The sequence below is a fragment of the Myotis daubentonii genome, chromosome 4, assembly GCF_963259705.1.
Source record: "Myotis daubentonii chromosome 4, mMyoDau2.1, whole genome shotgun sequence".
Classification (NCBI taxonomy): Eukaryota; Metazoa; Chordata; class Mammalia; order Chiroptera; family Vespertilionidae; genus Myotis; species Myotis daubentonii.
The window spans coordinates 5,313,787-5,328,957 of NC_081843.1; the positions used below are offsets into that span (position 1 = coordinate 5,313,787).

Here is a 15,171-nt window from a genome sequence, read left to right on the forward strand (position 1 = left end):
GTGTGTCTAGTCCTAGACTGAGGTTTTGTCTGCATTACCTTATTTAATCCCCTCAGTACGAGGACAGATACTAGTAACATTTCTAGTCTGCAGATGAATGAATAGAGGCTCAGAGATTAAGTGAGTTGTCTGAGATCATACAAAAATGGCAGAGCCAGCCATGGCCAGTGTTGGTTGGGCATTGTCCTGTGGTTGCCGATTTGGGTTCCCAGTCAGAGGTTCGATCCCTGGTAAGGGGCATGTAGAAGGCAGCAGGCAATCAATGTTTTGCTCTCACATTGATATTTCTCTCTCCCTTCCTCTCTCACTTTCCCTTCTTGCCCTTGAAATCAATTAAAAAAAAAAAAGAATGGCAGAGCCTCCCTGTTCCCCCTTCTCTGGTTTACGACTGCTAAATGCAAATGGAAACACTTATTGTGGAAGATTAAATTTCAGACACAGTTAAAATTCTTGAATTTTGTTCTGAAAAGTATATTCCTGGAAATCTGATTCTTAGCATGTGATTACTTTGTCTTCTTATTGATCACAGTGTGTGTGGCCTTGAGTAAGTTCATAATCTTTCTCAAGCACATCTTGCCCTGTCTGTAAGAATGTCTTATGATCTGATAAAGCACACTCAATATTTTAGTGGAGTGTATGTAGCCCACAGGAAGAAAAGGCAGCATAATCTGGTCTCTAGAGGGTTAAATGTTGCTGCTTATTCTGCCATTGATTTGTTGGTGGTTTTGAGTTAAATCATTGCTTCAAGTGACTGCTCTCTTAACTGAGAACAAAGCTCACAGAGCTGGTTATGGCTTCTGCGCTGCATCCCAGTGCAGGAGAGGCCAGCGGAGTTTTCCCTAATCTCAGAGTCCAGAGGGTACAGTTGTGTGTTTTCATTTTCTTCTTCTTCTTTTTTGTTTTTAGTGGTACGAGTGCAACAGAGAGAAATTATGCGAATCACTCCAGGCTCTGTTTGTTCAGAGTTACCTCGATCAAGGAACACAGATCTTCTTAAACAACAGCATTGAGAAATCGGGCTGGCTGTTTATCCAACTGTACCACTCTTTTGTGTCATCTGTTTTTAGTCTGTTTATGTCTAGAACATCTATCAATGGGTAAGTGAATCTTGGATTTTTTTCTTTACCCTTATGTTTAAGAAAAAGAAAAGGAAAAGAGATCTTGTTCAGGTTGTTGACCACCTCAGCAGTGAGTCAAAATCCTTGGCACTAGATCCAGTGTCTCAACCTTGTTTTGCAAGTTCACCACAACTTGATAGACAGTCTCATTTGTCTTCGTCTGCGTTTCTCCACTGGGAAGTACTGAGAGCAGTGGTTCCCAACTTTGATGTGCGCAGGAATCACCTGGGATCTGGTTAAAATGCAAAATCGGAGTCAGTAGGTCTTGGGTGGGGCCTGAGATTCTGCATTTCTAATGGGTGATGTTGTTGCTGCTGATGAAGCGGGGGTAGCACAATACTTGACCCAACCCCTTGCCATGGAAGGGCTGAGGAGTCAGATCTTGGCCTCAAGCACATGTCCCAGGAGCAAGTTTTTGGGGTCATCTGATTCACCCCAACCCATGGGTGATAGCTTCTTTCAAGTGAACGGTCCTGTATCTATTCTTACGTAACGTCTAGGCTCAGCCGACTTTTGTAAACTTATTATGGAATTCTCTATTCCTAGAGTGGTTCTCTCATTTAAATTTATGGAAAAAGCTTAGGAATGTTTTTTATCCTTTCTTGGCCACATTTTCAAACATCCCAACGCCCAAGAATCCAGAACGCCAAGGAGAAAAGCCTGTGGGACCATTTAAAGCCACTGGTTTTTTATGGTTGTTTTTTCCCCACTGAGGTTTGGAGCCAGCTTCTACTGAACGTCTGCATCCCCAGTTTATCATCTGGTCCTTTAATACGTTTTTAGGCACCTTGAGTCATTTCTCAAGATTTCTTACTTGGTTTTTTTCATCGCTTATGTGCAATTGGCTAAGTTTGCTTCAGCAAACAGTTGTTATTTTTGTATTGGTAGTTGAATTTCTACAACGCGGTCTGACATTTTGTTTCTCAAATTGGCTTCATTGAATTTCTGTTCTATTCCATTTATCTTTTCATTGGAAAGCAGATAAGTCACTATAGCAGTGATTTTTAACCTTTTTGGGGCCCTGTACCTCCTTGAAAGCTATAAAAGGTAGGAATCCTCTTTTCATTGTCCTTAAATTCAACATTTTGCATGTAATTTGGGGCAATTTAAAACTCTGAGCTACTTCCCCACTGGACTCTGCTTAAAATTCCCTGCATGTGGAACTTTACGGTTTGGTCGAAGTGAGGGAGTGCAGTTAATAAGTCCTTTTTGGCTTCCCTTATTTATAGCTCTTAGCCTTCTTCTTAACCCTCATCCCCTCCCTACTCAAAACAAAACCACTCTTGCCCTGTGTTCTTATTCTCAGCTGAAAGCTTACTTTTAGTCCCTTGGTACTTCCATCCGTTGTAGTGCTAGATGGTTACTGTGAGTGGGTATCTCTCTCAGAAACAATTACTATGGAACCTTCTTGAATTAAGATGAGATGCTTATCAGCCTTCCTTTGTAATGGAAGGGGAAGGCCAGGTAAGGAGAGACTTGGTGGCTATGTTGGTGTTGATTTTATAAGGAAGATGTTTATAAGGAGGCACACCTCCTCTGCAGATTCTGGAGTCTAGAAGGGACTTAGATTGTGACCAGAGAACCTAGAATGCTTATTCAACACTTAAAAAAAAAATCACATGGACATCACTAACTTTAGGGATTAAAGGCAAATTAGAGAGCTAGACCTCTCCGTGGCATGTATTTGCTGAAACCTGGGTTGAGCTAGGTCAGTGTCTCGACATTTTAAGTGGATAATTCTTCATTGTGTGGGACTGTCCCACACATTGCAGGAAGTCTGGTCTTGTCCACTCGCTTCTCCCAATGACCCTTGGAGGGCAAAGTTTGTCTTGGTTGAGAAACACTGGGCTCAATGAATTTTGATTTCTTTTTCAGTTTTAATCTTTTTGTGGAGCCTCAGTTGGTCATGATCTTTGGAAGTAGGGCAGTGCTTCTCTCTCTGGTGCCTTTTTTTAGATGTAGACCAGTGAGATGACCTCCTGAGCTCTGACCTCAGATGACCTCAAGCTCTAGAATTTTATGATTATCTGTTAAGATTTGCTGCATCCTAAGGAGATGGAACCATGTTGTTTTATAACTGGAAACATTTAAGCCAGAGAACTATTTTGCAATTGACTTTTGGTCCTTTGCAAGTCAGCACTACCCCTGGCCACATGTGGCCCTCGCCCTGCTGCCGCGACCTCAGCAACCTCCTTTCTCTGACAGGTTCCTGAGTGAAACTTTGTGTAGCTATTTCAATTCCTTTCCTCAGGTTTGCTCTTTGCAGCCTGTTTTTAGAACATGTGAACAATTGACGATTAAAAACAACTTGTCTTGCCCGGATCGGTTTGGCTCAGTGGATAGAGCGTCGGCCTGCGGACTCAAGGGTCCCAGGTTTGATTCCAGTCAAGGGCATGTACCTGGGTTGCAGGCACATCCCCAGTTGGGGGTGTGCGGGAGGCAGCTGATCGATGTTTCTCTCTCATCCATGTTTCTAACTCTCTATCCCTCTCCCTTCCTCTCTGTAAAAAAATCAATAAAATATTTAAAAAAAAAAAAACAACTTGTCTTAGATAAAATGGTGTAGAAAAATGGCGGCAGAGTAAGTGGATGCTACACAGACATGCTCCCATTACTGAACTGGAATTACAACTAAAATAAAAAAGAAAACATCCTGAATAATCAACTGAACACTACCTGGAGAGGACCCTGATAACCAGGGCAGGAATGTGGAGACACATAGAGGCTGGTAGGAAGGGCGGAGGCGTGAAAGTGCTGGACGGGCTTCCACAGACAGCAGCTGAAGCTTTGGAAAGGTACCTCAGCTACGGGGGGTTTGCCACTGAGACCTTTGGGATCTAATCCCCAAGCTGGGACCCCCAGCAGAGAGCTCCAGAACTGAGAAAGGTGCTCACATCACATCTGGCTGTGAAAAGTAGCCGGGTTGCTATCTGCCAGGAAAGATGACTGGAAATGCAGATACCTTCTTAAAGGACCTACACACAAAATTCCGTGTGCAAACACTCACCGTGTGCTCTGGCAGAGGGAGGGCAGACTGGACTGTAGCTATGTGAGCAGAAGCCAGGGTTGGGGGCTTTGGGATTAGAAGGCAGACACCTTGGTTTCCTGGGTGGAGTCATTCTCTCAAGCTATGGAGGATATCTTTCTCAGGCAGACATTTGCTATCCAGGCGGTTTTGCTTGGGAAGACAGTTGACCCACCCTATTGGAAAACACCTTGCCCCACGGTGTGGAGTTTCTGAGACCCATTAAGAGACTGAGAATAACAATTAGCCTCCAGGTAGAAGCAATTTTCCCACCCTGTTGGAAAAAACTCTTGTCACATGTGTGGACAATGGCCTGAGGGGGTACTCAAGACTGAATCCAATCAGTCTGCAGGCAGAGGCGATCTCTGGAGGATTTGAGTCTTTGTCTGATCTAATTAGTCAGAAACAGCATTTGACACTGTCCTGCACTAAAGATTGAGAGGCATAGCAGATGCCTAATACATAGTCACAAACCCAAACAGGCAACCAAAATGAGGAGACAAAACAACAACCCCCAAATGAGAGAACAGAGAATTCTTCAGAAGAAGAGATAAATGAAATGGAGATAAGAAATTTATCTATATACTAGTAGAATTCAGATAATGATGGTAAAGATGCTCAACAGTATGAGAAACGATATAGTAACTATAAAAACGGAAATAAAGAATGACATAGCACAAGTAAAGAACACATTGGAAGGATACACAGCAGATTGGGGGAACCTGAGAATAGGATCAATGATTTAGAAGACAGGGTAGAAAAACAGCTTGTCTTAGAAGAAGAAATAAAAGACATTCAAATTGGAAAGAAGGAAGTAAAACTCTCATTATTCACAGATGATATGATATTATACGTAGAAAACCCTAAAGACTCCATAAAAAAACTGCTAGATGAATGTGAATTCAGAAATGTAGCAGGATACAAAATTAACACCCCAGAATCCATAACATTTTTATATACCAATAATGAACTCTCAGAAAGAGAAACTAAGAAAATAATCCCCTTTACCATTGCAACAAAAAAATTCAATACTTAGTAATAAACTTAACCAAGGAGGTATAAGACCTGTACTCTGAAAACTAAAAGATGTTCAAAAAAGAGATGGAGGAAGGTACAAACAAGTGGAAGCATATACCATGTTCATGGATTGGTAGAATTAACATCATTAAAATGTCCATACTACCCAAAGCAATCTACAGACTCAATTCAGTCCCCATTAAAATACCAATGGCATATTTCACAGACCTACAACAAACACTCCAAAAATTGATATGGAACTCAAGAAGACCCCGAATAGCTGCAGGAATCTTGAGAAAGAAGAACAAAGTTGCAGGAATCACAATATCAGATATCAAGTTATACTACAAAGCCACTGTGCTCAAAATAGCTTGGTACTGACACAAGAACAGCCAGATAGATCAATGGAACAGAACAGAGAACCCAGAAATTGATCCAAGACACTGTGCTCTATTAATATTTGACAAAGGAGGCATGAGCATACAATGATGCAGAGACAGTCTCTTCACTAAATGGTGTTGGGAAAATTGGACAGGTCCATGCAAAAAAATGAAACTAGACCACCAACTTACACCCTACACAAAAATAAACTCAAAATGAATAAAAGACTTAAATGTAAGATATGAAACCATAAAAGTCCTAGAAGAAACCATAGGCACCAAAATCTCAGACATTTCTCATAGCAATATGTTTACTGATACACCTCCTAGGACAATGGAAACTAAGGAGAAAATAAACAAATGGGACTACATTGAAATAACAAGCTTCTGCACAGCAAAACAACTCATCAACAAAATAACAAGAGAGGCCACTGCATGGGAGAACATATTTGTCAATGATACATCCGATAAGGAGTTAATCTCCAAAATATATAGGGAACTCATACCACTGAACAAAAGGAAGATAAACAATCCAATTAAAAAATGGGCAAAGGACCTAAATAGATACTTCTTCAAAGTGGGATGCAGAAAGCCAAGAGACATACGAAAAAATGCTCCAAGTCACTAATCATCCCAGAGATGCAAATCAAAATGACAATGAGATATCACCTAACACTTGTCAGAATGGTTACCATCAACAAACTACAAGTATTGGCGAGGTTGTGGATAAAAGGGAACTCTAGTGCACTGCTGGTGGGAATGTAGACTGGTGCAGCCATTACGGAAAACAGTATGGGGTTTCCTCAAAAAATTAAAAGTGGAACTCCCATTTGATACAGTAATCCCACTTCTGGGAATATATCCTAAGAAACCTGAAACACCAATCAGAAAGGACATATGCACCCCTATGTTCATAGCAGCACAATTTACCATAGCTAAGATTTGGAAACAGCCTAAGTGCCCATCAGCAGATGAGTGGATTAAAAAACTGTGGCACATCCACACAATGGAATACTCTGCTGCTATAAAAAAGAAAGAACTCTTACCATTTGCAACAGCATGGATTGACCTGGAGAGCATTATGCTAAGCAAAATAAACCAGTCAGAGAAAGATAAGTATCACATGATCTCACTCATATGTGGAATCTAATGAACCAAGTAAGCTGATAAACAAAAATAGATCCAGAGACATAGAAGCATGAACAGCCTGTTGAACCTCAGAGGGATGGTAGGGGAGGGTGGTTGGGAAGAGATCAACCAGTGAACTTGTATGTGTATATGCTTAACCCGTGGACACAGATAATGGGATAGTGATGGTTTGGGGGCGGACAGGAGTGGGCTGGAAGAGGTTAATGGGGAAAAAGAGGGACTTATGTAATACTTTCAGTAATAAAGATTAAGAAAAAAGAAATAAAGAAAAAATAGTAAGAACAACTTGTCTTAGTGCTGGAGAGGATGTGGAGAAAAAGGAACACTTGTGCACTGCTGGTGGGAATGCAGACTGGTGCAGCCACTATGGAAGACAGTGTGGAGTTTCCTCAAAAAACTGAAAATGGAACTCCCATTTGACCCTGTGATCCCACTTCTAGGAATATATCCCAAGAAACCAGAAACACCAATCAGAAAGGATATATGCACCCCTATGTTCATAGCAGCACAATTCACCATAGCTAAGATCTGGAAACAGCCTAAGTGCCCATCAGTAGATGAATGGATTAGAAAACTGTGGTACATCTACACGATGGAATACTATGCTGCTCTAAAAAGGAAGGAACTCTTACCATTTGCAACGTCATGGATGGAACTGGAGAGCATTATGCTAAGTGAAATAAGCCAGTCAATGAAGGAAAAATACCACATGATCTCACTCATTCATGGATAATAGAGACCATTATAAACTTTTGAACAATAATAGATACAGAGGCAGAGCTGCCTCAAACAGATTCTCAAACTGCAGCGGGAAGGCCGGGGAGGGTGGGGGTGCAGGAGGTAGGAGGGTAAGAGATCAACCAAAGGACTTGTATGCATGCATATAAGCATAACCAATGGACATAAGACACCGGGGGATAGAGGAGGCTAGGGGGACTGTCTAGGGCAGGGGGAAAAAATGGACACATATGTAATACCCTTTGTAATACTTTAAGCAATAAAAAAAATAATTAAAAAAAAAAGAAAAAAAAAAAAAGAACAACTTGTCTTGCTCTGGCTGGGTGGCTCATTTGGTTGGAGTATTGTCCCATACACCAAAAGGTTCTATTTCCGGAAAGGGCACATTCCTAGTTTGTGGGTTTGATTCCCTGGTCCGGTCATCTAGAGGAGGCAACTGATCAATGTTTCTCTCTTACATCTCTTTCTCTCACTCTCAAAGTCAATGGAAAAATAAAATTAAACTTTAAATTTAAAAACAACGTGTCTTTCCAGGATACTGTTTTCTCTAGTCAGCAGTTTTTGTGAGCCGCATCGTGTTTCCTCTCTGACCCCCCACCTCATTTTTTAACATTTCTGTGGGGCGGGAGATTTATTGGTCAAACAGTATTAGATTTGGTTAAACTCTCCTATGGCTTTAGTAGGAAAATGGGAGGGGGAGTTTGTTATATGCACTCCACAGGTAATATTTTTTCCTGAAACTGGTCTTACCAGGAGCACCAAGTTGCCTGCATCTTTCCAGTCCCTGTATGTATAACAAATGTATTGTGCCTCATGGCATTTCCAGAAAGTGTCAGTGCAGGGCAGAGTTCCTGCTGTCTCTTAGCCCGGTGGCTTTCAGACTGGCTCCCAGGGCCGAGGCGGAAGTGGCTCCGGAGCTGTTGACTGTACAGAAAGGCCCTTGGGGTGCCCAGATCGCGCTCCAGCTGGCTCCCGGATCGTTGTGCACTGTCTATGGGTTCTACTTCATGTAAAGTGTGAGGTCCCTGCACTAGACCAGCCATGATTTGAGAGCCAGAAAACTGGTTCTGATTGGAGTTGTTATTTCCACGAGGCTTCTAGGAGGCCTGGCGTGAGCTGTGCCTTCTTTACAGGATTCGTTTCCCCTTAACGCCTCAGTCTACTTTCCAAAGGCATTCCTGTGATTTTGAGTGTTTCTTTAGGATCCTTAGAAATAATAGGCCCCACCAATCTACACTAATAAAAGAGAAAAATGGTAATTGGCGTACGGCGATACCCTTTTCATTGGCTAATCAGGGCTATATGCAAATTAACTGCCAACTAAGATCGGCAGTTAACTGCCAACAAGATTGCGGTTAATTTGCATATGTAGGCACAATGCAGGGAGGCGAAAGGGAAAGCAGGAAGAAGCCCCCTGCCACTGACAGTGATCGGAAACCCAGGGGGGAGCTAAGAGCTGGGGGGCAGGGCAAAGGCGGCCCTGGGGCCACCTTTGCCCTGCCACCCAGCCATGATCGGAGAATCAGGTGCCTTTTCCGCCCTGGCCAGTGATAGCAGGAAGTAGGGGTGGAGCCAGCGATGGGAGCTGGGCACGGTCGAAGCTGGCAGTCCCAGGAGCTAGGGGTCCCTTGCCTGGGCCTAAAGCGAAGCCCACGATCGCGGGGCCGCTGCAGCTGCGGGTCCCCACTGCCCGGGCCGGATGCCTAGGCCAGAGACGTTAGGCCTGGGCAGGGGTGGAGCCTGCAACTGCGGGGAGCTGGGGGTCCCCTGCCCAGGCCTGACACCTCTGCCGGAGGCCTCAGGCCTGGTCAAGGGGCTGATCCGGTGATTGGTGATCGGAGGGTGATGAGGGTCAACTCCTCTGGCCGAGGCATCAGGCCTGGGCGGGGGCCAGAGCCAGTGATCGGGGGGAGATGGGGGTCCCCTGTCCAAGCCTGACACCTCTGGCGGAGGCGTCAGGCCTGGGCAAGGGGCAGAGCCAGCAGTCGGAGGGGTCTGGGGGTCCCCTGCCGAGGCCTGACGCCTGGGCCAGAGGCATCAGGCCTGGGCTGGGGGCAGAACCAGTGATGGGGGGAAATGAGGGTCCCCTGCCCAGGCCTGACGCCTCTGGCCCAGGCGACAGGCCTGGGCAAGGGGCCAATCCTGCGATTGGAGGGTGATGGGGGTCGACGCCTGAGGGCTCCCAGTATGTGAGAGGGGGCAGGCTGGGCTGAGGGACACTCCCCCCCCACACACCCTGTGCACGAATTTCGTGCACCGCGCCCCTAGTTGTATATAAATTGACACGAGTATGAATCTACTTTCTTAATGCAAATTAACTGATATCACAAGGACCACTCTTTTTCTCTTTTGTCTTAAAAATAAATCATACTACAACTATTTTTTCTTACTATTTTAGTTTCATAAAGGCTTCTTTTTCATATTTGGTGTTTCTGCTTAGTATTGTTGGCTAGTGCTGTGGCCTGTTTCTGTTGGTCAGCCATCTTTTTAACCTGATAAACATGTTTATGGTTGCTCCTTCCATCTCTTTCCTATTTTGACATAAATTTTTCACATTCATCTTTCCTTAGTCATTTTTCTCTTTCCTTCCCTTCTCATTCTTTTCCCTTTCCACCTTTTTTTAAAAAAGATATTTTTATTAATTTTAGAGAGGAAGCGAGAGGGAGAGAGAGATAAAACATCAATGATAAGAGAATCATTGATTGGCTGCCTCTTGCATGCCCCCTACTGGGGATTGAGCCCGCAACCCAGGCATGTGCCCTTGACCGGAATCGAACCTGGGACCCTTCAGTCTGCAGGCGGATTCTCTATCCACGGAGCCAAACCAGCTAGGGCCTCCCTTTCATCTTTTATTCCTCTCCTTGCCCCACTCCTTTTGGGTTGTTATTTGCAACCTCAAAGACAAATGATGCTACCTGGAGGTATTTCCTTATTTTACTAACATTGCTTTTTAACCATGATATAAATCATATAAAATATTACATATGTTTTAATCACATAATCATATAAAACTAAACATTTTGTAAGTTCAAAGAGCTGTTGGTGCTGAGTCCCCACGACTGCTCTGTGTGTGTATGTGTATGGGCAGTGCTTACCTTGTGTTGACTCTTCCATGTTGTCCTTTCTTTTCCAGGTTGCTCGGAAGAGGCTCGATGTTTGTGTTTTCCCCAGATCAGTTTCAGAGACTGCTTAGAATTAACCCTGACTGGAAAACCCATAGACTTCTCGACTTAGGTGCTGGAGATGGAGAAGTCACAAAAATCATGAGCCCGCATTTTGAAGAAATTTATGCCACTGAGCTGTCTGAAACGATGATATGGCAGCTTCAGAAGAAGAAATACAGGTATAACTTTTAGACATGATTTGGGCTATTTTTCTTGATTTTAGGTGTATTTCCTCTTGACAGCATATTATTTAAAGGATATGAATCAGAAACAATTTTCCATGATTAGGAACTAAAAAGCACAACTTTGCACATTACAGTGAAGTGGATTGAGAGAGAAGTCCTCTTCCCTTGGCAGAGTTGGGACTACTGGGCGGGAGAGAGCAGGTAGGAGCCAGTCTGGAGAGAGATCAGATGTAGGGGCTCATTCCCTGGTTAGAATCTGGCATTCTGAAATATTTTAGTGAAAAAAAAATTTATTGTAAAAATATATAACATAGAATTTACTGTTCTATTCATTCCTGAGTGTATAGTTCAGTGGTGTTAAGCACATTCACATTGTTGTGTAACCATCCAGAACTTTTCATTTTCTCAAGCTGGCTCATGCCCATTAAACACTTAAGTCCCCACTCCTTCTCCCCATCCCTTGGCAACCGCTATTATACTTTCTGTCTCTAGAAATTTGACTATTCTAGGTACCTCAAATAAAAGGAATCCTACCATATTTGTTCTTTTGTGACTGGCTTATTTCACTTAAAGTAGTACCTTCAGAGTTCATCCATGTTGTAGCGGGTGTCAGAAATCTCTCCTTTTGCATCCCTTCATCTGTCATGGCCACTTGGCTGTTCCTGCCTTTTAGCTGTTGTGAGTAATGCTGCTGTGAACCTGGGTGTACACATACCTGTTAGAGTCCCTGCTTTCACTTCTTTTGTGTATATATATACCCAGTGGAATTGTTGGGTCATATGGTAATTCTGTGTTTAACTTTTTTAAGAAAGACATGTTTTTACTGATTTTTACAGAGAGGAAGGGAGAGGAAGGGAGGGAGAGAGAGAGAGAGAGAAAAACATCCATGTAAGAGAGAAACATCGATCGGTTGCCTCCCGCATGCACCCCAACCAACCTGGGATTGAGCCTGCAACCCCAACATGTGCCCTGACTGGGAATCGAACCCTGATCTCCTGGTTCATCGGTCAATGCTCAACTTCTGAGCAACACTGGCTGCTGTTTAACTTTCTAAGGAAATTTTTCCCATAGCATCTACACCATTTTATAGCAGTGTACAAGAGTTTCAGTTTCTCTACATCTTCGCCAATACTTATTTTCTTTCTTTCCCTTCCTTCCCCTCCCTCCCTCCCTCCCTCCCTCCCTCCCTCCCTCCCTCCCTCCTCCCCCCTCCTCCCCCCTCCCCTCCCCTCCCCTCTCCTCCCCTTCCCTCTTTCAATAGCTATCCTAATGAATATGAAGTGTCAAATCTTGGTTTTCAGACCATCCATTGCTTGAGAGACTTAGGAAGAAGGCTCTTTGCTCAGTATGGGTTCTGTTGAGTGGGAGGAAAGGGGGCTGAGTTTAGAATTGGGAGGTGGGAAGTGGGGGGAACCTAAGAGAAGCTGGGCTTCGCCTTAGAAAGGAGAAAGAATTACATACTCACTTTTCTATCCACCGAAGTTTTTGCTTATACAGTGTGTCAGCGTAGCTCCTGGAGCAAGACAAAACAGCTCTTAGAACACTGGCAAAACACAGAGATGTTTAGCCTAGGAGACCACATAGGAAAGGGTGGAAGGGAAGTTACTGCAAACAGATATCTAATGGGATTTTTCATGGAAGGAGGGAGAACATGTGTGTATGATCCGGCACAACTGGGCCTTAGAAGTTGAATTAGAGGTCAGGGAGATTGACCTTCCTCCTAGCTCCAGCATCCAAGTCCTTGTCATCCTCCGTAGGGATGTCACAGGACTGACTTGTAAGACCTCCCTTAACTCCAGCTATCTGTCTCCAATAAATCCTCCTGGGTCTATTAATTAAACCATATTCCTTCAGTTAGAAATTAATTGACCATTTCAAAATGTCTGACCTTTGTTATAACAGTAGCTTAAGTCATGCTGAATTCCTAATCTGACTCTCTGCCCATTTTTTTAAAAATCTGTGTTTTGAAAGTGAGTGTGGGAAGCAAAGTGAGTTTTCGCCAAGCAGCCCTCAAGATATGTTTAGAATTTTCTAGGTTATCTCTGCTATATCTGCTCAGCATTATGAAAGACTTGTTTACCAGACTCCTTTTTCTTAAATCCTCACCTGTGGCCATGTTCATTAATCCTTAGAGAAAGACTGAGAGAGAAACATCGATTGGTTGCCTCCGCACATGCTCCAACAGGGGGGATTGGACCTATGTATGTGCCCTGACCGGGAGTTGAACCTGCAACCTTTGGTGTATGGGACGACGCTCCAACCAACTGAGCCACCCGGCGAGGGCTGGGGATCCTTTTCTCGTCTGTTCTAACAGGCAGCGCCCACCACATTCTGATTGCTAGAACCAAGTAGGAGTGAAGAAGATATAAAATGCCGTGATGGTGTGGCTGAAAAAGACTCTTGGTATAAGATCTCCCCGTTTCGATGAATAAACATTGTAAAGCACTAGGAGTGTTGTTTGAGAAAAAGAGGACAGGGCAGAGGGAGAGATTGAGGGCTGGGGTAGTGTGTGGACTGTGCTCTGCATGAGTCACGGCTTTAATGGGTTGTCCTGTGCTTTCTCTTCTGTAAAGGTATTTAGATGTGAAAATCTTAAAGTATGACATAGTATCTCTCTTCTGGGAACAGATATGCTCAATAGGTCATAGGTTGAAAATGGGAATTATCTGTACCACCCCCAGCCTTTCTTAAAATTAGGAGGGGGTGAAAACCTGGGTGGGGGTAGTAACTGGGATGAAGGGATAAGAGGGGAATGGGAGACATCTGTAATACTATCAACAATAAAAAACATTTTTTTAAAAAAAATAGGGACACTAGGAATAGAAACCATAAATATGTATTTTATGATTAAATACCAGTGAATGTAGAAAGTAGGACTCTTTCTTCATTAACTGATGTTCAAGGATTTGGTGCTTTAGTTTTATAATCATTTTTATCATCATATTGTCATACTTATTAAATATATGATTAGCTCTTGAAAAGAAAATTTTATATGTTTTGAGATTTGGAAATAGGTGAAATGCTAAATTAAAAAAAAATACGGTAGCTATTTTTCTCTTGCCCTGGCCCTTTTATTTCTGCAAATATAGGTTATAAATGAAGATTTTGAATTCACTTTGAATTAGAAGACAAAGTTAGAGCCTTTACTGGCATCTCAATTATTTTAAAGGTGTCTGTAAAGGAGTTTTGTATCAATCCAGTTCTTTCTGATTTTTCCAGAGTGCTCGGTATAAATGAATGGCAGAATACAGGGTTCCAGTATGATGTCATCAGCTGCTTGAATTTGCTGGACCGCTGTGATCAGCCCCTGACTTTGTTAAAAGATATCAGAAGTGTCTTGGAGCCAACTAGAGGCAGGGTCATCCTTGCCCTGGTCTTGCCCTTCCATCCCTATGTGGAAAACGGTGAGTGTGGTCAGGCCGTTCTTTCCCAGCATAGGTGGTTATTGGTGCTTGTGATTCTGTTTCTTGGAATGGCCTGGAAAATACCTCCTTGATGAATGTTCATCTCAATGTGGATTTTTTGTTTTGTTGTTAATCCTCACTCGAGAATATTTTTTCCCATTGATTTTTAGAGAGAGTGGAAGGGAGGGAGTTGGGAGGGGGAAGAGAAACATCTACGGGAGAGAGATACATTGATCGGTTGCCTCCTGCATGTGCCCCAGCCGGGGCCAGGTGTTGAACCTACAACCCAAGTACATGCCCTTGACTGGGAATTGAACCCATGACCCTTTGGTGCATGGGGCCGGTGATCTAACCACTTGGCCACTGGCCACGGATTGATGTGGCTGTCATAGAACTCTAGTCCCTTTGCAGTGGTAATAATTAGTGCTCAGTCAGGTCTGCCCACTCCAGATGGGAAGCCTACTGTGGGCCCATATTTTCTGCTTTTAAATGGAGCTTGCTCCATATAGTAGCTTATAAGCTGAGTCAAGCTATAAATCATGCCTTTGAATCTACCTGTATATACTTGCAGAATGTTGTAGCAATTTTGTATTTTAAATTTCTTGTCCTAGACTCTAAAAATGATAAATGCTGTCACCTGTTTTTCCCTTTTTGTGTTCCAGCTTGTATCATTTCTTTGTGTAACGTTTGGTTTTTCCATTGTGTGGTCTGCTCTTCAGCACTGCTGAAGGGAGAGTAGATGAGAAGAAGTGGTTTGGTTCTGTTCGTTCAGATGTGCTGTGGCTAGTGGCTGCAGTTCACACTGACTCAGTTTCAGCTAGTGTGGTTTGGGTTTCAGGTCATGTTGAAAGTTATGACTTTAAGACTCTCTTTTGCATTTTTGTAAGCTAATGTACAGTAATATAAAATTATCTGTATACTGGCCTAAGTGACCTTTATGACTGGTTGACCAAACGACCGGTTGACCGGTCAATATGACGCGCACTGACCA

The 15,171-nt window shown here is 43.3% G+C and overlaps 1 protein-coding gene across 3 annotated transcripts in view; it reads left to right on the forward strand.

Moving 5' to 3' along the window:
• Positions 1-15,171, forward strand: part of METTL9 (methyltransferase 9, His-X-His N1(pi)-histidine) — a 56,133-nt gene that overhangs the window by 16,849 nt on the left and 24,113 nt on the right. For all 3 annotated transcript variants that reach the window (XM_059692060.1, XM_059692059.1, XM_059692058.1), the window contains exons 2-4: positions 907-1,097; positions 10,561-10,770; positions 13,996-14,180. In XM_059692060.1, coding sequence (XP_059548043.1) covers positions 907-1,097; positions 10,561-10,770; positions 13,996-14,180 — 586 coding nt within the window. The remainder of the gene's footprint in view (positions 1-906; positions 1,098-10,560; positions 10,771-13,995; positions 14,181-15,171) is intronic.